At 49.2% G+C, this 21,564-nt stretch overlaps 11 protein-coding genes; 7 read left to right on the forward strand and 4 right to left on the reverse strand.

Annotated features, from left to right (window-relative positions):
* Positions 1 to 183: 183 nt before the first annotated feature.
* On the reverse strand, positions 184 to 2,440 carry GSBLH_T00001620001 (uncharacterized protein; the record flags this gene model as incomplete). XM_013040048.1 has 3 exons in its annotated part: positions 2,271 to 2,440; positions 721 to 2,236; positions 184 to 690 (listed from the first exon to the last, which is right to left on the reverse strand). The coding sequence occupies exons 1-3, from the start codon at positions 2,312 to 2,314 to the stop codon at positions 184 to 186; spliced, it is 2,067 nt and encodes a 688-aa protein (XP_012895502.1). The 5' UTR covers positions 2,315 to 2,440.
* A 2,313-nt stretch (positions 2,441 to 4,753) lies between these two features.
* GSBLH_T00001621001 (uncharacterized protein) lies at positions 4,754 to 5,642 on the reverse strand (the record flags this gene model as incomplete). The annotated part of the gene is made up of 5 exons (XM_013040049.1): positions 4,754 to 4,854; positions 4,885 to 5,113; positions 5,145 to 5,400; positions 5,429 to 5,511; positions 5,541 to 5,642. The coding sequence occupies 5 exons, from the start codon at positions 5,640 to 5,642 to the stop codon at positions 4,754 to 4,756; spliced, it is 771 nt and encodes a 256-aa protein (XP_012895503.1).
* A 2,633-nt stretch (positions 5,643 to 8,275) lies between these two features.
* GSBLH_T00001622001 (uncharacterized protein) lies at positions 8,276 to 9,053 on the forward strand. XM_013040050.1 has 4 exons: positions 8,276 to 8,355; positions 8,389 to 8,532; positions 8,567 to 8,841; positions 8,874 to 9,053. The coding sequence occupies exons 1-4, from the start codon at positions 8,319 to 8,321 to the stop codon at positions 9,024 to 9,026; spliced, it is 609 nt and encodes a 202-aa protein (XP_012895504.1). The 5' UTR covers positions 8,276 to 8,318; the 3' UTR covers positions 9,027 to 9,053.
* A 127-nt stretch (positions 9,054 to 9,180) lies between these two features.
* Positions 9,181 to 10,693, forward strand: GSBLH_T00001623001 (uncharacterized protein). XM_013040051.1 has 6 exons: positions 9,181 to 9,449; positions 9,483 to 9,551; positions 9,581 to 10,112; positions 10,143 to 10,469; positions 10,501 to 10,517; positions 10,552 to 10,693. The coding sequence occupies exons 1-6, from the start codon at positions 9,328 to 9,330 to the stop codon at positions 10,598 to 10,600; spliced, it is 1,116 nt and encodes a 371-aa protein (XP_012895505.1). The 5' UTR covers positions 9,181 to 9,327; the 3' UTR covers positions 10,601 to 10,693.
* A 21-nt stretch (positions 10,694 to 10,714) lies between these two features.
* GSBLH_T00001624001 (uncharacterized protein) lies at positions 10,715 to 12,119 on the reverse strand (the record flags this gene model as incomplete). XM_013040052.1 has 5 exons in its annotated part: positions 12,004 to 12,119; positions 11,874 to 11,972; positions 11,072 to 11,841; positions 10,849 to 11,042; positions 10,715 to 10,818 (listed from the first exon to the last, which is right to left on the reverse strand). The coding sequence occupies exons 1-5, from the start codon at positions 12,076 to 12,078 to the stop codon at positions 10,715 to 10,717; spliced, it is 1,242 nt and encodes a 413-aa protein (XP_012895506.1). The 5' UTR covers positions 12,079 to 12,119.
* A 653-nt stretch (positions 12,120 to 12,772) lies between these two features.
* Positions 12,773 to 13,828, forward strand: GSBLH_T00001625001 (uncharacterized protein; the record flags this gene model as incomplete). Its single annotated transcript, XM_013040053.1, has 2 exons — positions 12,773 to 13,545; positions 13,576 to 13,828. 2 exons carry the CDS (start codon positions 12,773 to 12,775, stop codon positions 13,826 to 13,828), a joined length of 1,026 nt encoding a protein of 341 aa, XP_012895507.1.
* A 983-nt stretch (positions 13,829 to 14,811) lies between these two features.
* Positions 14,812 to 15,377, forward strand: GSBLH_T00001626001 (Scaffold protein Isa2; the record flags this gene model as incomplete). The annotated part of the gene is made up of 5 exons (XM_013040054.1): positions 14,812 to 14,940; positions 14,971 to 15,052; positions 15,083 to 15,166; positions 15,196 to 15,302; positions 15,333 to 15,377. 5 exons carry the CDS (start codon positions 14,812 to 14,814, stop codon positions 15,375 to 15,377), a joined length of 447 nt encoding a protein of 148 aa, XP_012895508.1.
* A 20-nt stretch (positions 15,378 to 15,397) lies between these two features.
* On the reverse strand, positions 15,398 to 16,479 carry GSBLH_T00001627001 (uncharacterized protein). XM_013040055.1 has 4 exons: positions 16,381 to 16,479; positions 16,219 to 16,350; positions 15,791 to 16,188; positions 15,398 to 15,758 (listed from the first exon to the last, which is right to left on the reverse strand). The coding sequence occupies exons 1-4, from the start codon at positions 16,459 to 16,461 to the stop codon at positions 15,557 to 15,559; spliced, it is 813 nt and encodes a 270-aa protein (XP_012895509.1). The 5' UTR covers positions 16,462 to 16,479; the 3' UTR covers positions 15,398 to 15,556.
* Positions 16,480 to 16,594: 115 nt separating this feature from the next.
* Positions 16,595 to 18,345, forward strand: GSBLH_T00001628001 (uncharacterized protein). XM_013040056.1 has 3 exons: positions 16,595 to 16,856; positions 16,887 to 17,717; positions 17,751 to 18,345. Exons 1-3 carry the CDS (start codon positions 16,806 to 16,808, stop codon positions 18,297 to 18,299), a joined length of 1,431 nt encoding a protein of 476 aa, XP_012895510.1. The 5' UTR covers positions 16,595 to 16,805; the 3' UTR covers positions 18,300 to 18,345.
* A 39-nt stretch (positions 18,346 to 18,384) lies between these two features.
* Positions 18,385 to 19,547, forward strand: GSBLH_T00007024001 (uncharacterized protein; the record flags this gene model as incomplete). The annotated part of the gene is given in 4 exon segments (XM_013040057.1): positions 18,385 to 18,663; positions 18,668 to 18,712; positions 18,744 to 19,415; positions 19,446 to 19,547. Coding segments are annotated over 4 exon segments (1,098 nt in total).
* Positions 19,548 to 20,713: 1,166 nt separating this feature from the next.
* On the forward strand, positions 20,714 to 21,495 carry GSBLH_T00007025001 (uncharacterized protein; the record flags this gene model as incomplete). Its single annotated transcript, XM_013040058.1, is given in 3 exon segments — positions 20,714 to 21,175; positions 21,205 to 21,249; positions 21,256 to 21,495. Coding segments are annotated over 3 exon segments (747 nt in total).
* Between the last annotated feature and the right edge of the window lie 69 nt (positions 21,496 to 21,564).

Raw genomic sequence — 21,564 nt, forward strand, 5'->3', positions numbered from 1 at the left:
AAGGGTCGAGGACCTCGACGGGGAGCGCGGTCGACGTGGGGGCGGCGAGGTCGGCGGGCTGCGCGGAGGCGTAGTACTCGGGCGCGAGCGGCTGCGCCATGTCGAGCGGAGCGTTCTTGGGAGGAAGGTCCTGCGCGAAGGGCTGGGGCTGAGGAGAGTAGTCGGCGGGGTAGTCGTAGTGGTCTAGAGGGAAGGCGAGGAAAGAGACGGACCTTCGGTGTCGTACATGGAGGTCTGGGGGATGGGCTCCTCCTCCATGCCTTCGGCGAGCGTGGCGCAGTCCAGAATGGTCTCGACGTCGCCGTTGATCATCTTGAGGTCGCCGAAGCAGTCGAGCTTGTACTGATCGGCGAAGGTGGCCATCGACTTGGCCATGAGCGCGAAATCGGCGCGGTTGGCGGCCTGGCGGATCGCCGTGGCGAGGAGAGTGAGGCAGGAGAAGAGATCGTTGCTGAGAAGGAAGGGATCCGCGCCCTGGTTGAGCAGATACGACGCACAGGCGGAAGAGCCGTTCTGGCAGCAGATCATGTAGGGAGTGAGACCGTTGCGCGTTCGGAGATTGACGTGGGAGATGGAGCAGAGGAGCGTGAGGATGGACACGTTCTTCTTCTGCACGGCGATGTGGATCGGACAGAGTCCCTCCGCGTTCCAGAAGCAGAGATAGGAGCCGCGATCGACGAGGATTTTCACCTAGCAATGAGAGAGCAGGGCCAAAGAGACGATATCGTAGTTCTGCGACTCCACGGCGATGTGCAGCGGCGTGTTGCGGTCCGCGTTCATCACGTTCAGATCGCTCTGCACGTCGCACAAGGCGCAGACGAGCTTGTAGTTCTGGTTGATCACTGCGAGCAGAAGCGGCGTGTTGCCTCGACTGTCGCGCAGCTTCGCCAATTCCGGACGGTACTGCAGACACAGCAGCGCCAGATTCTGCGTCGCGGCGCCTCCTCGAATCGCGATATGCAGACAGGTTTCTTTTCCTCCTTCCGCTGTGGGCTCCGAGAGGATCTCGAGATCGGGACTGAGGCTCAGCATGGTCTGCATGAGCGCGATGATCTGCTCGGGAGACATGTGCTCCTTCGCGATGGACTGATAGTCGTTCTTCGCGACCATCATCAAGATATGGCACGGCGTGAGGCCTTCGCGATTGACGATGCTCACGCCGGCGCCGTTTTGTAAGAGAGCCATGGAGTGGTTGTAATAGCCGAGTTTGAGCGCGAGGTGGAGCGGGGTGTCGAGGTCACGCTCATTGCGCTCGTTGATGTAGAGCGACTTGCTCTCGTGGTTGATCAGATAGTTCACCACCTTGTCCAGCTTGCGGTTCAGCGCGATGTGCAGAGGAAGATCGCCGTTGGTGTCCTTCGTCAGCATCCCGCCAGCATGCGCGCAGATCTCGCAGCTGAGATCCTGCATGTCGCGTTTCAAACATTGGTGGAGCACGTGATCATTGTTGGACTGCGACATGTTCCAGTCCAGGCATCGATTCGACACATCCGCGTTCATCTTCACGATCTCGCACGCCAGCTCCTCCTCGCCCTTTTTAATCGCCAGCGTCAATACAGTATCGTTCATGTTGTCTCCCTGATCGATGCTGCCGAAGTTCACGTAGCGCAGAATGTACCGCGCCACGGTGATCAGACCCGCTTTGATCGCGAGGTGCAAAATGGTGTTGTGGTATCGGTCCGATCGCACGTTGTTCGAGTGCGACAGCATGCGGAACAGCAGGCCCACGCGGCCCATCAGGATCACCAACTGCACGGGGTTTTGGTTGTTGTTGTTGCTGATCGCCAGGTTGCTCGTTCCGTACAGCAGCGTCGCCAGCTGCACCTTGCGCTCCTCGTCCACCAACGGCGTCAGCAGCGCGATCGTCAGCGCGATATCGTTCGTCTCCGTCGTGTTGTACGCCAGCTCCTGGAACTCGCCGTAGGTGCTCAGGCGGCGCACTTCCTCCACTTCGCCGAAGTAGCACAGATAGTGCAGAATGTAGAACTTGAACCCGTCGTCGCTCTTCGTCGAGAGCTTGATGTTCGCCGTCTCCATGAGCTGCAGCAGCTCCTTCGCGGTCATCAGTCGCTCCTGCACCATGAACTCCCAGCGCAGCAAGCAGTTGGCCTTGGCTCCTCGCGAGAGAAGCCAGATCGCTTCGTTGACGTGATGATGGCGAAGAAGATAGTAGAGAACGGGCTTGGGGTCCGTTCGACCGTAGCTGCTGTTCACGTTGGCGCCGATGGCGACCAGGCTAGGTGATGAGGAGAAATAAGAAGAGAAGAAACGCTTGGAGACGCTCTGCGGAGAAGCTGAGATCGGAAGTGACCATGCGGAGAAGGCAGAAGGAGGCGATGGAGCGAACCCATTCATCCCGACTGTTCTCATCCAGACAATAGAACGTGGAGTTCTTCTCGTCGAGCTCCAGCGTGAAGCAGAAGCCGTTCTTGTCTTCTTTCTGCGAGTGAGAAAAAGAGAAAGAGAGGGGAAACGTCCTTGGTGATGGCGAGAATGTCTTCCAGAGGAATGCTTTTCGTGAGGTTGTCGCGCGTCGTTTTGTCGTACATCGAGAACGATTGCTAGAGAGGGAGAACGGGGAGAGAAGAGGGTACACTATCCACCACGCAGTAGCGAGTGTGAGTTGAAAAACCCAAAAGACTTTTATACTAAATGTCACATGACTTGCACATGACTACTGATTTGCGGAGAATTCCACTCCTTTCCTGAACGAAATCAATGTCGTCGTAGCGTATGGAAGAGACATCTGGAGAACGGAATGGAGCGACTGTGGGTGAAGGCAATGATAAAAACGAACTCCGTGTTTGCTCCTCGGGGAAAATGGTGCTGGGGGTGATTCGCACGTCGGGAATCTGCACACTAAGAATTAAAGCAAAGAAGCGAAAAAACGAAGAAAAGATCACATTCCGAATAGTATCCAAGTTAACGGTGCTGTTTCCGTTTTGGAAAAAAAGGTTTAGAGTATCCTCAGTAGGTCTTACCCCATTGTGTAAACGCTAAGCAAATCACGCCTTTGCTGCAACTCCATACCTCTAGTAACACACGGACTCCTTCTCTGTCGAGTTCGGTGCATCCTCGCTTTTTCATGACCGTTTCAGTTTCGGTAGCGATAAACTCTAGCATATTTCGCTCCTTCTTAAAATATCTGATTTCTACTCATCATAGACTATGACAGAAAGGACCGTTCATCTTCAAAAGAATTAAATTGTATATTGTAGTACTCGGGAGTTTCACCTGGATGATCCCATGCCGCTATCCAAGGGTGATATTCATTGTTTTCCAAACATATTTCGTACGAGAAACTAAAATGTGTTAGAAAACACAATAACGAAATCGACTCTGTACCATTCTCCTCATTCGATTTCTGTATTTCTCATTCCATCTTATACGTAGTGGTATTCTGTAAAGTGTTAGGAGTTGCACACAAACGCGATTCAAACTACTATTTGCTTACTCCTCGGAATTGCTGGATATTGACAATTTTAATCATTCTTGCAATTTGTTTTTCACTTTTTCAAAGCGATCAAAGTTCAAAGTTCTTGTAACTGTAGAGAATGAGTGCTGGTGCCACGGTGAATGCATCGGTATCTCTTTCCGTCCCAACTGTAGTGGTTTTCCCAATCTCGCTTAGTTCCTAGAATTCATCAAAAGTAAAACTATTGTTGCGAAAAAATATACTTACTCAAAAGTCTGCTTCCGTTTCATCAAAAGGTTCATCTCCTCCCCTAGCAAAGCCAGCTTCTACTTCTCAGGATGGTGAAAACACTGCAAAATCGCCTGGAGAGCATGGTAGTTACAAGATTCGAAGGAAACGAGTTCGGAGAATCGAGCTAGCTTCTGGATCTCCCTTGAAGCAAGTCAAACAGTCGGCATATAACGAGGAAAGCTCAGAGACGGACGAATCGGAGGACATCATTTGGGGAAGTCCCTCAAAGAAGCATATTCTGAGTGATGACCAAGCGTACATTGAATTGTTGGGTCTGAAACCTAGTGAATACAATGTGAAAGAGGAGATGCACTCTGTGTTGATGGTAAATCGAAATCGGCAAATGGAAAACAATTCTTCGGGTCTGCATGACGCTTACGCGTCCATTCCAAACACGGATACGGATCTTTCCCTCACGCAGCAAATGCAGTCTATTCAAGATCCAAGTCTTTCGATCCTGGACATTTCGCTTCCTCCCTTAATCGAGACTCCAAAGCGTGTTCGTCGAACTGCCTATCTCTTCACTCCATTATCATCGACCTTGCAAAATCCTTCTACAGACGTCTCAACAATTCAAGAGCCAACAGAATGCACGCTTCCATCTTCGCTTATGTCGAATTCCCCGTCACTCGTGAGAAGAGGATCGGACGCAGCCTTCGATTCTCTGTTGGACGACTCGATTTTAGAGGAAGCAGATCGGATAGAGAAGGAAGTGCTGAGTTCGCGGTAAGTTTAGTTGAATTTTCCTGTGGTTTGTGTGTGTTTGTTGAAGGAACGTGTGGAGAAAGGGAGGAATCGGAAGGGGAAAGTCTTTGGGATTGATGGGGAATCGAATGGTGAAGAATCATAGGTCATTAAGTGTTATGAAGAACAGTGATTCATTGAATGCGTATTCACGAATGATTGAGTGCAGCAATAAAAAACTCACATTAGTTTAATCTGCGACTCCACGAGTATCGATTGTATTTATCCTTATTTCTTTCTCAAATTCAATCCTTCTACTCCCCAAATGTATACACACAACAACTACTACTACTACAAAGGTACTCATTTCCAACAAACACTCCACTCCTTAATATTAAAAATCTCCTGCACACTCGCTTTGATATCCTTCGGCTTCACCGAATACACCGTTCCACAATTCGTTCCTACGCCTCACCTTCCTCCCTTTCTCTCACCCTTCGAACACCACACGCGTCCCTTAAACTGCTCCAAATACTCCTCGAACGGCTTACACTTCAGCTTCTTCTTCAACGCCAATCGCTGCGAAATGTCTCCCACTTCCTCCCGTAGCTTCGCCTCCTCATACGGAATCTCATACTCCTTGTAAAACTCGCGTCGACGCGGTTCGTCCAGCCACACCTGCGCGATCCGCTTGTAATTCTGTACCACCACCATCGGATTGTACTATTTCTGAGTCCTTCGCTCTCTACACTACTTTATACGTCGGTTTGGTTCGGAAATAATGAGCCACGTACGCGTCGCGCGCTACCATAATGCGGCCTCCGCAGAGCCACGTGCGGAACGAAATCTCGACGTTTTCGCCACCCCAGACGTCCAGAGCTGGGTCCATTTGTCCCTGCTGCCACCAGGATTTGGTGATTGCGAACATTCCCATGGTGATCGGCGTGTAGTCGTCCGTCTCGGAGCCGCCGCCCCAGAATTGACGAAGATTCTTGTAGATAGTCGCGGAACTAGGGAAGAAAAGAATAGAGAAGATACCTGCCAATTCCAGCAAGGGCTGGCTTGACATTGAAGTTTTCATCAAGAATGAAATCGACAAAGTTCACAATGGTTCGAGAATTCTGACTTGGAGAGGGTGATAAATGCATACTTCAACGAGAAGATTGTAGGGAGTTTCCAACCAGCGAGGACTGACTCGACAGTGAGCATCCAGGAAAACGATAAAATCACCGGTAGCTGCATTTCCACCCATAATTCGAGCACGAATAAGTCCAAGTCGTTCATCTAGAGTTGGTAAGGGCGATTAGAGTGAATACCGGAACGAACAATCCGAACACGCTTTGGATCTGGATTCCAAGTAATCGGCGGATCGTTTGCGTCATCGAGAAGAACGATTTCCTTTAGACGTTTTACAGGAGTATTCTCCAAGACATTTAGTACATTAGATTGTCAAGAACATCATCGGTTTATCGATAGGATATGTTTTTTCCATCATAGGCTCATTGAACGTTACAATCACAATAGAAAAGCGCTGATACTGGTTGAAATATTCATCTTCACTCATGATAACATCTCTCTTAATAGCAGAGCGGAGATATGTGCTGTGCTTGCTATTTAGTTCATTTTGAGTCTTTCCTAGCGAGAAAGACATTGATATTACACAAGCTATGATCACGAAGTTTAGAAGAATTAACCACAAAGTACAACGCGTTGTCCAAAACATTTTAATGAGATTCTGTCAACATTCAAAAGGAGAAATTCGTTGAAACGTTGAGTTACACATATTATATATTATATTTCCGATGAAAATCGATATTGATATTGATAAAGACGAATAGACAAGTTCTGCACGGGAATACAAATATCGTGTTCCAACAAACAATATCCCTCTTTAGCAAAAGCACAGAAATAATGAACTATCCGTACCAATCTGTTTCTAATATTTATGATGTGCCGCCTTACAACTCGATGACCGAAAGCATGACTTCTTGCGACCAAACTGTGGTTACTACCGAGGAATCAAGCTATTATACAACCCAGCAAACTCAACGTCCTCCTGTGGTCGTTGTGTCAGTTCCTCCTTCTTTCTCTGAAATATCTGCTCCTCCTCCTCAACCTGCTCCTGTTTCCCAAATCCCTCCCATTCCTCAGACGCAACCAGTACCTCCCATCCCACCAAAACCGCAACTACCTCCTATGCCCCCTCCTCCTCCTCCTCAACCAATTTCTCATGGAGTTCCCGCAATTCCAGTAATTCCTGTTCACCCACCTCCCACATTTCCTACCATTCCCAATGAGCTAGCTACAATGAACACAAGTTACAGTGCCGATTCCCAATTCATTCAACAGTATTCTGTTTTCCCTCCCATCGAGCAGCCACGAGGACCTCTGATTTCTGTATATGTGGAGGACAATTCGCATCATCAGAAACGAAATCGACAGCTTGGAGGTGCTGGAGTTACTGCAGCAGCAGTCGCTCTCACGGGTGGCCTGGTTCTGATTCCCGTCATTGCAGGCGTTGCAGTCAATCAAATCGTTAAGAAGTCAAAAGAAAAATGTATATTCGCATATGGAAACACATATATCTATGAGATTCGGGCAGCACTGGCCAATGGCTTCAATGTGCCTCCTGAACTCCTCCAACTGAAAAGGAGAGGTGTGATGCTCGAAGACACAGTGAAACTGAGCCAATACGTTGCATTCCCAGGGAAGAATCGCATCCACATCACGATGCATGTGAAAGATGCACCAGTCGTAGGGAGTGTGTGTTCGTATGTTGGCCAGTACACCTATCCGGCTGTTGTATATGTAGACAGTTCCTCGTTTCAATTTATTCAATCGCGTGTTTGTTGGAAAGAGAAACTCTGCCATGGTACCACTCCAATCTGGAAACGTTGTGAAAATCAAAATTTATAATGAACCAATAAGAACAAACAAAGATATAACCCACCTCAGTCTCTACTTTACAACGTGCATACTATTGACTCGCTTTTCTTCCTTTACGTTGTCCCTTCTTCAAATACGTAATACTTCCCTGTAGATAAGCCATTTCCAACACAAAATACTCGCAACACACCATTGATAGCTCTACTAAACGATGGAACATCCTTCGCAGCAACCTATACATTAAGATGAATCGAAAAGGGCTTACGATTGTGGTAATTTTCTTACGAGGAGAAACAGCACGCACAAGACAACGATTCTTTTTCATATCTGGTTCTGCTTTCTTCTTTGAAGGGAAGCAATTTACATCTGCATTATCTACGAATGAAGAAGGAAAACAGCACAAACAGCGCTTAAACGTAATTGATATCGCTCCTGTGTAATTAACAGAGTTGCTCATTCTCCCCAACTCCGTAATGAACTTTTTATTTGTCAGAGGAGGCATTCCTATTCGAATTAATTGATTTTGAGTTGTGGATGAAATAGTGCCGATTTTTGTAATTGTGATCTGAAAGAGATTGCGTTGTACTTAACATAGATTATTGAGTGATTTAGTAAATAATATCCCTAGATACAAAAAAAACCTATATGTGTGTAAAACTCGGTGATTACGCTACCCTTTGTTTTACCTATTCAATATTCCACTTCTCTATGCATAGAACTTTCAGAATCCGTTAGAAAAGCACAAAATCGTTTGCCCCATTCCACATCTCTTTCCCCCATAGTGTCCTCTACACATACACTATTCCTAGTACACAGGATACAAAAATAAAATAAACTGTAGTACAATACTTGTATGGGCCCCTATTAATATAATAAAGGGACTCAAGTTGGGCCCTGATCAATTTATTCTCCGTTCTATTATAAAGACACATAGCTATGTTCAGAAAGTTAGCATTTGAGGTATGATGGACCCATCTATAAAGATAATTGCTAGACAGGAAAAGCAGTATCCGAAACAGGCCAAGCTCTGGAAAGAGCGGGAATGAGAATGGAAGGCGTCCAGGATTTTTTGAAATTATGTAGCTGTAGCTTTTGGTGGGCTTATCACTTAGTCTCTCGCCACCGTCCGATTATGGGACTTTATGATAAGCGTCCCGCTGTAAATACCGATGCTTTTGTTGCTCCCAATGCTTCCGTAATTGGAGACGTGAAAATGGCTGCTGGTTCTTCTGTGTGGTACAATGCGGTCGTTCGAGGTTTATATTCATTTAGAAGGTGCTCATTGCATAGGTGATATAAACACTGTCACGATCGGAGAGAACACGAACGTTCAGGATCGTGCCGTGCTGGCCTCTGCCAAGAAGAGCCACTGCAGCGACGGAACCCTGAAGATCGGAAACAACGTCACGATCGGCCACGCCGCGATTCTCAACGCCTGCCAGGTGGATGATTACTCGCTCATCGGCATGGGCGCCATACTGGAGGAGGGTTGCCATGTGGGCTCGTATTCCATGGTGGGAGCTGGCTCCGTGGTGGAGAAGCAGCAGGAGATTCCTTCGGGAGAGGTAGGAAAGGGATGATGTGTGAGATGATGTAGCTGTGGACCGGTAACCCTGCGCGGTTTGTACGCAAACTGACGGAGGAGAAGAAGAAGAGTTTGGAGCACAGCGCTGCGGAGTATGTGGAGCTGGGACGGAAGAGTGCTGCGGAGATTCAGCAAAAGTATGGAGAGGCGTTCCGTTGCGACTAAGTCAATCGTAATTGGATAGTGTTGTTTGCTTTGTTTGTTTTCAACAGGGAATTGGGGGGTAAAGAGTGAGATGTGACACCTACTACTACGATTACTACAATTCTGTTGTTAGTATTGTGGAATTGTGACTTTTTAAGGAAGAGGTAATTTGTAGACTATGAGCACCTATTTCAATATTCAGCAACAGCAAGGAAACGCGCAAGGCATGTCTGGAGTTCAGATGAAGGCGAACGCCTATGCGTATAACCCTGAGGAGATTGAAGAAAAGTTAGTAAAGGGAGCGAACGCGCAGGGCTCAAACATGCCTGAGAACACAAACTTGTTAGATGAGGACACAAGCCTGTATGTGACCTCGGAAAACCAACTTCTAGCAGCAACTTCCTTCGAGCAGATGAGTCTTGACCCTCGCTTTATCGATGCCTTGTATTCCTCTTCGGTTTTTATCTAATTCTTTAGATATAAAGTGCTGGGGTTTAATCGTCCCTCTTTAATTCAAGCTCAGGCGATTCCCTATATTCTCAGCCAGTACGAACGATTTCCCACATTTCCTCTAGGCCCCGTCATCATATTATCGTTCAGGCTCAGAACGGCAGTGGAAAGACGATCTGTTTCCTCCTTGGCTCCGTTTCCTATATCGATGAGAACGTAAAGCTCCCCCAAGTTCTCATTCTGGTCCACGCGCGCGAGCTCGCCTTGCAGATCGCTGAGGTGTGTCGCAAGCTCGTCAGCCAGACCTCTATCGAGTGCACCTGCTCGCTCAAAGGCATTCCCTTCAATTCCTCCGCGCAAGTCGTAATCGGCAGCACGGACTCCGTAAAGAACGCAGTGCAATCCATGCGATACAACTGGAGCCATCTGAAGTGTTTGGTCATCGATGAAGCAGATCATGTCCTCGAGGATCGTCACTTCGCTCCGGACATTCGCTCCATGGTTTCTCTCTTCACCGCGATGCAGCTGCCTCTCCAGATCCTCCTCTTCTCCGCCACATTCAACGAAAAGGTCATGCGATTCGCTCGCAGCATCGCGCCGCAAGCCATCGAAATCCGCAAAACCGCAGCGGATTTGAGGCTCCGAACCGTACACATGGTACCAACCCAGTGAATGAGTGAAACGCAGTACTCGGTGATGGCGGGCGGGTTCGAGGCGAAGTGCGAAGCGTTGGAGAAGGTGTACCGCGTGCTGGACGTGGGACAAACGTGCATTTTTGTGAACCAACGCGCGGTCGCGGACCGGTTGGGCGAGTGGATGCGAGGAAAGGGACACGTCGTGGAGGTGCTGCGTGGCGGCGATATGGATTTGAAGAAGCGGGAGGAGACGCTGAAGGCGTTCCGGGAGGGGAAGACGAAGGTTTTGATCTCGACGGATGTGTTGGCGCGCGGAATCGACGTGATGGACGTGACGCTGGTGGTGAATTTTGATCTGCCGATGGAGGGGAAGAAGTTTGTAGGAGAGGGAGAGAGAGAGTGAGGAGTAGGACTCGGAGACGCTGCTGCATCGATCGGGAAGAACGGGACGAATGGGGAAGAAGGGCGTGTCGATCACGCTGGTGGAGAACGAGAAGGAAGCGGAGCTGATTCAGGGAATGAGCGAGTTCGGAATGAAAGTGGAGCCGATTTCGCTGGATGACATGGAGACGGTGGAGAAGAAGATGAATGAGGATTTAAAGTGGATTGTTTGTTGCAGTGAATTCAAGAAACAGAAGAATAGGATGGAAAGGAGCTGTGACTACGACTTGTATTCGCACTGCTTTGAAGGAGTTCGCGGAGAAATGGAAGCGTGTCCGTTGTTAAACCTGGGAATGAAACAATGCAACGAAATCGACTCGAGAGATTGAGTATTCCGTCGATGGGAAGACCCGCCGATTCGTTCAGGCTTTGCAGTTTCTTTCGAGAGAAGGGAAGCAAGGCAAACGGACCTTCCTGCCGAGTCAGAAACGCCAATGAATCCTTGTTCCCTTCACAAAGCTGCGCTCGGATCGAAGCAAATCGCTTGACTTGCTCCCCACATTCGCTTTCCCTACAGTCCATCAAATCAACCGAACTCACCACTCCTCGACCTTCTTTTCATCGCTAAAAAACGACGAGCAAAGTTTCATTCCGTACAGCGAAGCGCCGTCAACCACTCTTCCCATTCCGGAGAGAAAATCGCTCTCGTTGTCGTCTCCGCTCACAACCGCCAACGCCGAAGCTCCCAATCCTGGGAGCATCAGCGAGCTCTCCAAATCGAGCGAGAGAATGCAGTCGATGTGGAGCTTGATGCATTCGCGGATGGGGGAGAAGTCAACGAAGCCGTTTCCGCTTCGTAGTCCCAAATGGGAAGCGTTAAACCACAGAATGTGATGGTTCTCAACACAGCATTTGAAGAGTTCGTTCCATTCGGTTTCGTTCAAACACAATCCGGTGGGGAAACAACCGGGAACATTCACGACGAAACAAGACTCATTCGGACACAAGTAGAAGTCTTCTAGCATTTGGGCGAAGTTGAGGAAGCCTGTTCGATAGTTCACGAAGCGGTAGTCGTTCGATTTGATTCGGTTGATTCGAAGCGTTCGCTGGAATTGGGGAGAGGACGGATAAGGAATGAACACGCGAGAACAAAGACCATTTGTTGCCAGAAAGATGCTGGCTGCATGGTTGTTTGTTTTGACGCCCGCGGTGGGGAGGAATAGAAGTCGATTGGTGAGAGACTTGTAAAGTCCTTCTCCCAAAAAGTATTGCAGTATTGATTGTTTGAATTGCTGAGAAAGATCGTCGCTGGGTGGATTTTCATATTTCATATCGCAAATGGAAGTCGAAACCGATGGATATCGTAATTCCTATAGAAGAGTGACGAAAATAGAAAATTTACCTCTTCGTTATCATCATAGACAATTGAAGAACCGATCAATGGAAACAAATTGGATTTGCTCGAGTTCGATGGATTCTCTACTTCAAATACACTTTTAATCTATTGTTGTATTCAATGATCTAACGTTTACTCGAGAAAGAGTCGAAAACGAACGCTGAACGAGTTTTGCTTGTTTACTACTCTGATGGAGTAAATAAGCAATCATAGAATCGACAGAATGTGCTCTGAAGCGAAAGAAAGCGATTCCCAAAACTCTTGTGTTTTCAGTGGAAAGTGATTCGTACTCAATCGTGCAATTTGTAAATAGGAATGGGTTCCTTTGAAAACTTCCCAATTCCACTCCCTCATACAAACCATTATCGTTCTGAATACAGTGATTCACGCCCTTTTAGAATCACCTTTTTTTCTTTCGCGATATCGAACCTTCCAGAACTTTTGCCCAAACTAGCATATTCTTTGAAAAACATGAGTGAACAAACTGTATCCCTATTTGTTGCAATCTAAAAACTAGGTAGAAATTGATAAAAGGAAGATATATGGTGAAGAGAAGAAGTTCTTTGTCGAATGGATCAAAACGATATGTGGTAAGAATCTGAGGATGACCAATTATCCTATAGAAAAATCCTGTGAGGAAGTAAAGCAACTAGGAGAAACTCTAGTTCGTGAAGGGAAGGTGTCGAGTTTACTGTCTTTAATGAGAGAGCTGAGTGATGGAGAAGGGCATAAAGCGATCCATTTCGCAGTCAGTCGAAATCATCTCGACACTGTCAAATGGATCTTAGAAATCGACCCGGAATCTGTTTGCACTCCCCTTCTAGTTTTTTAAATTCTAGATCAATGTTCAAGATGACAACGGCTATTCTCCCCTCGTCCATGCTTGCATTGGCGATTTCAAAGACATGGCTGCATTTTTAATCGCTTCCGGAGCCGAACTCAACCCATCAACCGGAGTTCCTGCTCTCCACAAAGCTGTCGACCAGAGCTCGCTTCCGATCCTAACTCTCCTCCTCGAAAAGGGCGCCAATGTAAACTTAATCACTCCGCAATCGCACGGAACGCCTCTCCATCACGCCTGCGCCTCCTCTCGCAACCCCGTTTTACCGCTTCTCCTCCAATGCCACGCCGATGTGAACCTCAAAGACGAGCAAAACCTCACTCCTCTCATCTACGCAGCCATCAACACAAACGCAGCAGCGATTTCGCTGCTTCTAAACAGCGGAGCCGATCCGCTGATCACACTCCCAGACGGCGAAACGGCTCTCCATGTCGTGAGCGATGCAGGCCATTTGCCGTCCGTGAAAGCGTTTACAGAGCACGCGTCCATTCAACAGACCGCCAATTTCGGCGATTCGAAGAATGAAACGCCCATTGTGTATGCGGCGAGAGCGAAGCACGCGGAGATCGTGGAGCTGCTGCTTCCATTCACGACGTCGATGGCAGGAAAAACCGTTTCGGAGCTGATGGAGGAGTTTAAAGCGCCCGAACCTGTAAAAGAAGCAGACACAGAGAAAGAAAAAGAAAAAACGAATCCAGAAGTGGATTTGACTGCTGAGCAAGCGGTGCAACTTCACCAGATGAAGGTGGAGGGAGTAAAGCGATTCAATGCGAGTCAGTGGAGTTCTGCGAAGGATTTGTTCATCCAAGCGCTGGAATTGAATCCGGGCGATGTCGTGTAGAGGAAAAGGAAGGAGGTGACGCGTAGGTTGCATAGCAATTTGAGTTCTTGCTATTTGAAGATGGGAGAATTGGATAAAGCCATGGAAGAAGCGGAGACATGCATTCGATTGCAGCCGAAGTGGTGTAGAGGGTATTACCGAAAGGGAATGGTGTTTTTTGAGCGGAAGGAATACGTAGACGCCGCTACTTCCTTCTATCAAGGATGCGAAATAGATCCAAGCGATAAGAAGCTGTCGCAAATGGTAGAAATTGTACGGTGTGAATCATGTGTAGTTTAACGAGGCAATCAATGCAGGAAAGGCGGAGTATAGAGAAAAGTCAAAAAAAGAACAGAGTAGTTGTGTTGTTTGTTCAATAAATGCAAAAAAGTGTTGTTTGTGGGATGTCGATTTCTATTGGCAATAGCAATATCAACCTGAACAATCTTCTTCCCAACTTAGCCTCTTACAGTCCGTTCTGCGACTCCAGAATCTATGTTGGTGCTGGTAATACTATTTTGTCCTTTGGGTTGTTTGGCTTTGTTCCCACAGTGGTTGGGTATGTGGGTCTCCGGTATTTGGAAGAGAATGAAGACACTCAGAACCTCATTCCTTTTTCGAACTTCCTTACACTTCCAATTGCTGCGTTTGTGGTGAATAAGATTTCGAGCATATCTGTTTATACTCTGCTGATCGGGGGAGCTGTGTTCGCGGGTGTTCAGTACCTGTTGGATAAAGACCACGTTGCTAGGACGATGACATACGTTTCGAAGTAACGTTTATTCGTTTGTTTGATCTCGTAGTGCGATCACTGAGTTTTTGCCTTTTTTCAACTCTCTTCTCCAGAGGTGTAAGTATTCTATCTGCAACAAGGACGCTTTGAAGGTGTACACTATCTATCTCCCTCAAAAGTGCACCAAAGAGATGATCCGCATCTGCTGGCTTGATGGTGATTCGAGTACTGGTGGAAGTGGATTTGTAGTTTATCTTGCTGATTCCAATGTACAGTTGTTCTCCTTGTTTTTTACCTCTAGAACGTATTGAGAGAATATGTTTCTTGTGATATTGGGTTTTACGCCAATCCGAAAAAAGTGACCGTTTCGTTTTCAAATGATGAAGTTGGTCCTATTCTTACAGTGAATGTTCTTAACCCTAAACGTCAGGGAGTCATTCTGAACATTTATTTTCCTGTTTGTTGCAAGAATCGACTCATTTGATCACTTCCACAAGGAAAATAGATCCTATTTTTGGAGTTCCATTGACTTGGAGCATCATTTTATTAAATGTACCGCTTTGTTTCCTCTACTAGACTTGTGACTCCGATTTTTAGCCGCTCTTTTACGAAGGTTATCAATTCCGGAGTCAAGGCGCCTAAAAGAGAATTGAAAGGGAAAGAACCTGCCGTTACACTGGTTAGTCTTCCCATATTGGATTAGTCCTAGACTACAGCTGCGGAAAATCGCGTTCGCGAGTTATTATCAAAGAAGCCTGCTGGTACGGGCCTTCTATTGAGTACCACCACGAGTAGTGTTGGTTCATCGTATTGATTCGTAGAGGGTTGTAATGGAAACAAATATGTTATGAAATACTGCGAACCTGGAAAGGAAGGTCCCTTCGATGAGATTGTGGAGCAAAATGGTTTGTTTCTGTGTGTGCGTTCATTTTAGGCATTAAGGTGGTTGTGGATGCCGATTCTCTAATGTACCTTCTGGGCACAAAAATCGATTTCAAAGAAGACGATATTTCGGCCGAGTTTGTTTTTGATAATCCTTTAGTTTGTTCTTGTATGCCCTGTCATTTATAGGCAACGTCTACGTGCGGTTGTGGTGAAAGCTTTTCTGTAAAGTGATCTGTTTGTGACAAACACTCTAATTCAGGCCTAAAAGAACATCACGAGCTTGGTTAATCTTGCTTGCCATCTCTGTAGTGCCTCCATGATCCGGATGATACTTCATGAGCATCTTTTTGTGAGCGAGTTTAATCTCCTGCTTCGTTGCATTCGGCCTATGTCCTTAGTACAAAGAACGTCTACTTTAATCCTAGAACCTTGTAAGCTTCTTGCCGAGTCATTCCAGATTTCCCTCCATTGAAGAAATCTTCATAACTCCACCCTTGTTGTTGTTGTTGTTGTTGTTGTCCCTGTCTGTGCTGATTATAATACTGTTCGTATGAGTTTTTGAAGAAGTCTTCAAAGTTTTGGTAGAACTCTTGGTAGTTGTGTGAGTTTGAACTACGCTATGAAACCGGTTGGTTGCATTTTACTAGTTCCTTCCCTCCTCCGGGCCGAAATTCACTTCGGTATAACGCCAGCCGAAGCCAGGAACATAAGTCCACACCATGCGTTTTCCATATCCCTGATTTGAGCTATTTGAGCTATACTGAGCTCCATCTTGGTAGTTTTGGTGATTTTGACGGTCTTGGTAGTTCTGATAGTTCTGGTAGTTCTGATAGTTCTGATAGTTCTGGTAATCCTGTTCCTGCTCTCCCCCAAATGGATTCCAGTACTGAGACTGAGAATTCTTAGAAAACCTTTCTCGCAGTCTCATTAACATCATAGGCAAAGAGAAGGGAAGAGTCATTAGGAATATAAAAGCCTTACCAACGACTACAAGAAAGGGTTCCGGAGGAGGAGGCACCATACCACGTTGATAATAACTCATCTAAAGATCACTTCCATATCCAACGTTGACTCTCTTAAAATAGTTGTACGTCCACGCACACCCACCGACGAGTATAAGAGCTCCAAAAAGCCCTTGCCTGGGAGGAGTCGTCATAAAATTCCTCTTCTGGCGTTCTGGAACGAGGTGATAACAGCGGTATACCTAGATTTACAACCAGTCCGTTAACATTACATCACTTCCGTGGGTGATCAACCGACTAACGCAAACGATTTGTCTACTAGGGATCTTAACTCTGGATAGAGTCGAGAGCATAATAAACAACAATCTTCTGTATGAGAATACAGAATTGGAATTCCAAATATCGAGTTTCTGGTTTGGTTCAGCCAATGAACGACTTTCGGAATGATATCGACATGAATTGAATTATTGCAAATTTTGGATTACTGATTGTTTCAATGCTCCGTTTGAAGGAAGGAATTTTAGGAAACAAGGACCAGAAGCCCGCAAGAAGAGCTTACGTGAGTAAACCCGCTCCGGCCACCGAGAATAAGCAAACTGCTCAGCCCCAGATTTTGGGAAGATTAAAGATGGGTCACCGTGTGATTCAGTTGAAAAAGAAGTTGGGACAGGGAGGTTACGCTATTGTGTACCAGGCGATGGACGAGGACACGTACAAGGAGTACGTGCTCAAGAGAATGGATTGCAAGGTAAGAGGAGCGTATTGGGTGTGATGGTAGACCCCCGAGATGGAGAAGCTGTTGGATAAGGAGTTCAAGGTGCTGCGTATTGTGCGCGACCACCCGAACATTGCGAAGATCTACGCTCTGCAGAAGCGCAAGGCTCCCGGCGGCTGGGAGGCTCGTGAGCTGATGGAGCTGTGTCCGATCGGTCTGTTCGACTACCTGAAGGTGCTGGAGAAGGACAAGAAGTACCTTCCCGAGCAGGACATTTGGGAGATGATGTACGATCTGGTGAACGCGATCGGCTTCATGCACAAGCAGAACCCTCCTCTGGTGCACCGCGATCTGAAGCTGGAGAACGTGATGCAGGGGAAGGACGGTCGTTGGAAGCTGATCGATTTCGGGTCGGTGGTGTTCGGCACGGTGAAGCTGGCGACGAAGGACGACGTGGACCGCGAGGAAGAGCAGATCGAGAAGTACACGACGCAGATGTACCGCGCGCCCGAGATGGTGGACTTCTTCGGAGTGAGCGAGATCACGCCGAAGACGGACATCTGGGCGCTGGGCTGCATTCTGTACACGCTGATGTTCCTCAAGCAGCCGTTCCTCAACGCGAGCAAGCTGGCCATTCTGGGCGCCAAGTACACGATCCCGCCGCGCCATCGCTACTCCGCCGAGCTGGTGGATCTGCTGAAGCGAATGCTGACGCCGGAGCCGGAGAAGCGCGCGTCGGCGGTGGAGCTGTTCAAAATAATCAAGGCGAAGGTGGGGAAGCGCGTGCCGCGGCGCGTGCAGATGGTGGCGAGCAACTTCCACGACGACGCGGTGTCGGAGGAGGAGGAAGAGTCGGAGTCGGAGTTCGACGATGAAGTGATCACGGAGGTGGGAGTAGGGAGAGAAGGAAGCACGGGTGAGGCGTAGAGACCGAAGCGGAGAGGCGTGATGGGCAATCGGTCGCAGCCCGATCGGATGCGATTCCGCGAGAGCAGCGATGACGATGATTACAGACCGAGAAAGAAGAAGGCGTCGCGCTATGACGATGACGACGACGACGACGATTACAGACCGAGAAAGAAGAAGGCTTCACGCTATGATGACGAGGACGACGAGGATGATTACAAGCCCAGAAAGAAGAAGGCGTCGCGCTATGATGACGACGAGGACGAGGAGGAAGAGGAGCGTCCGCGTCCCAAGAAGAAGCCCGCGAAGAAGGCGTCGCGCTATGACGAGGACGAGGACGAGGAAGAGGAAGAAGAGCGACCCAAGAAGAAGAAGCCCGTGAAGAAGGCGGCTCGCAAGGTGGTGGAAGAAGAGGAAGAGGAGGAAGAAGAGCGTCCGAAGAAGAAGGCGGCGAAGAAGCCCGCCAAGAAGGCCGTGCAGGAAGAAGAAGAAGAAGAAGAAGACTTCGGAGAAGAGGCCGAGGAACTCCAGGCCGGAACCCCCATCGAGGAGGACTTCCTCAGCTGGTAAACCTAGCCCTGCCGCTGCTGCTGCTGCTGGTTGCTGTTGTTATGTGAGAGCGTGTTTGTTTGATGCAATCTATTTTTGTCCCTCGATGAAAAAGACGCTCGTCTGCTCCCTCGAGGCGAAGCTGTTCATTCAGAAGGATCAGGCGGCGCTCTCGCCTGTTTTTGACCTTGATTCGTATGTAGAGTCCGAAAGCAATCGTCCTAACAATCTCTTCACGCAGAAAGACTCGGAGAAGGCGAAGGAGATCTGCATTCTGCGAAAGGACTGGAATCAAATCGATGCGTGTTTCTATCTCGTGAATGGCGAATGGATGCGTCGCTGGATCGATTACATCTTCGTACCGCCTTCGCTTCGTGGATTACCCGTAGGAGGATCAATTTCACCCAGGACCGATCGACAACTCGTCTCTCCTCGTCCGTTCGACCGGATTCCGATCATTCCTAGTGGTCCCAGTCCTGCGAAGACTTGACCTCCATCTGTGTGTTGCAGCCCGGTCTGCTCCAGGGTCTCGACTTCTACATCGTCAATCCCACCGTCTGGCATTATCTTGCGCGCCGCTACGACTATTCCTACGCCCTCCTCGTCCGTGATGGCTCCAGCCGCGCTCCGCGCCTCCGTTCTCCCTGCCACTCCTCCACACAAAGCGACGAGGAGCTCTTCAACAAGTACTCCCTCCCCTCCCGCAGCCCATCGCGCATCTCCGTCCTCATGCCTCCCTCCGACGCGCCCTCGCCTCCCTCCGTCCCCGACCAATTCCTCCACGCGCCGCGCTGCTCTCTGCGCGCTCGGATCCCCTGCGTGGTCTGCGGCGAGGACGCTCTGCTGCGCTGCCGCCGCTGCCAGCGCGTTTTTTACTGCAGCTTCGCATGTCGGAGCGCGCATTTCCCCTTCCACCGCTACGCCTGCAGCGCGCCCACCGACGCCGACACGCAGCCCATGCTCCCCGCGGAGTGCGCCGTCAGCGACCTCCCCGCGGGGACGGAGCAGGTCCGCCAGGGCATCGCGAACGCGGGGAACACGTGCTATTTATCCGCGGGACTGCAGTGCCTGTTCTCGGTGGCGCCGCTGCGGCGCCTGCTGCTCAGCCGGCAGTTCGAGCGGTATCTGCGGTCGGAGGTGGATTCCCGCGGGGAGGGTGATGGGTAGAGGCGCGGTCTGAGCGACGCGCTGAGCCAGCTGTTCGCGGATATGCGGTTCGGGCACAGCCCCGCGTCGGCGGTTGGGTTGGCGGGGAGAAATGAGGAGTAGTGGCTGGTGCGGTCGGCGCTGCTGCGCAGGCATCCCGAGCTCTCGCTGTGGAGCCAGGAGGACGCGCACGAGGCCGTGGAGAAGATCCTGGACGCGCTGCAGGACGAGTGGACCGTCGTCGCTCCGCGGCGAGCCAGGGAGCCAGGCAGTGGGGAAACCACGAATGGGGAAACCACGAATGGAGAGAGAAGGGAACCACGGGGGCAAAAGGCCGGTTTGAATGAAATGAATGCGTTGGCCATGGATTTGAAAAGTTCGAAAGCAATCGATGATTCAATCGATGGTTCAATCGATGATTCAATCGATAATTTCCACGATGGTTCAAGCAATAAATCAATTAATAATTCAATTAATGATTCAATTAATAATTCTATCGATGGTTCGCCCACTGATTTCAATGCTTCCTCCAATTCCAGACCCTCCTCCCCGCGGGGAGACCGCGTGTTCCCCACGTCGGAGCGCGGCGCCTGGGCTTCGCTCTGCCACGAGGCCTTGTCTCCGATCACCGCGGTTTTTTCGTGTTTGCTGCGCAGCGTGAGCACGTGCGGCTCCTGCGGTGCCTCCGTTTCCACCACCCAACAAGCCACCTCGCTCTCTCTCCCGATCCCCGCGGGACACCGGCTGCAAGTCACCGTGATTCTGTACCATCCGATCTACATCGACGACTCCCTCCTAATCGCGCCAAAACCGCGGCAACTCGCCTTGCTGGTGCACCAAAACTGTTCGCTGCACCAATTGCAGGCGCTGCTCTCCCAGGCGGATTTGATGCACGGCCCGGAAGAGTGCTACGCGCTCCACGCCGCGTCTGGACAGTGGAAACCGTGGAAACTGTTGAGGCGTAGAGTGGCGACAGCTGATTGGGTGAACGGACGCATGACGGAGGGACGCAATCTGGTGTGCCGCGTGCTCCCCAACGCGAAGATTTCCGCGGGGATGGAGCACGTGCGGTGGATCGGATTGGAAGTTCTGCAAGAAGGCCGGCTGAAGAAACTCCCGCGGTCGGTGCTGCTGGGGATGGGCGGGTTAACCGCGGGGAGACTGTGGGCGCAGCTGGAGCTGCTGTGTAGAAACGGAGAAGCGGGTGAACGGTAGACGAATCGATCGAGAGCGTGTGGTTCCGGTGTGGAAACGGGGAAACCGTGGAACTGCCGAAGGAGGAGAAGAGAATGCTGGAGACGGTGATTCCTGCAGATGCGATGACGCTGGTGATTACCATTCAGCCCACGGTGCGGCATGTGCTGCAAAACACGCAGCTGGCGACCACGGCGACGACAGCGACGACAGCGGCGACTAATGGACAGATACGACATGCATTTATCACGACCTTGTCCGCACTGGCAATGACGTCGGCATCGCCCTCTCTGTTCATTGATCCGTCGATTTCCGGGGAGAGGGAGCGAGACGAGGGGACATTGCGATTAGAGACGTGTCTACAGAATTACTTCCGGAGGGAGATTTTGGACTTCAATGCGGATTATACGTGCGAAAAGTGCAAGAAAGTGGTCGAGCTGGTGCGCGATTTGCAGATGGTACATCCGCCGCTGATTTTAATTTTGCATTTGATGCGATTTGCGTTCGACGCGAACGGAGCGGTGAAGATTTACGAAAATGTGAAGTATCCGCTGCATGTAGGAGATGGCGGGAAAATGAATGGCAGGGATTGGACGTGTCGAAATACTTTGGAATGGAGGAAGGAAGCGTGGTGTAGGATTGGGGAAAGGGAGTGAGGATGAGATATGACTTGATCGGAGTGATTGACCATCTGGGAACGACGAGCGGAGGTCACTACATTGCGTTTATCAACATGGCGACGAATCCAGAAAATGAGAGGGAACTCGATTGGTTCTGTTTCAATGATACGCAGAGGACTCCACTGATGCAGCAACAAGTGGAGGATAATCCCAATGCGTATGTGCTGTTTTATCAGTTGCGAACGAAGAAAGTTTGATGGTTGCGATTGTTGATTTTGTTGTTTTCTTATTGTTCTTAGTGTTCTTAGTGCTCATGGAATGTTTAT

The sequence above is a fragment of the Blastocystis hominis genome, assembly GCF_000151665.1.
Source record: "Blastocystis hominis, Singapore isolate B (sub-type 7) whole genome shotgun sequence assembly, scaffold_12".
In the NCBI taxonomy this organism is placed as follows: Eukaryota; class Bigyra; order Opalinata; family Blastocystidae; genus Blastocystis; species Blastocystis hominis.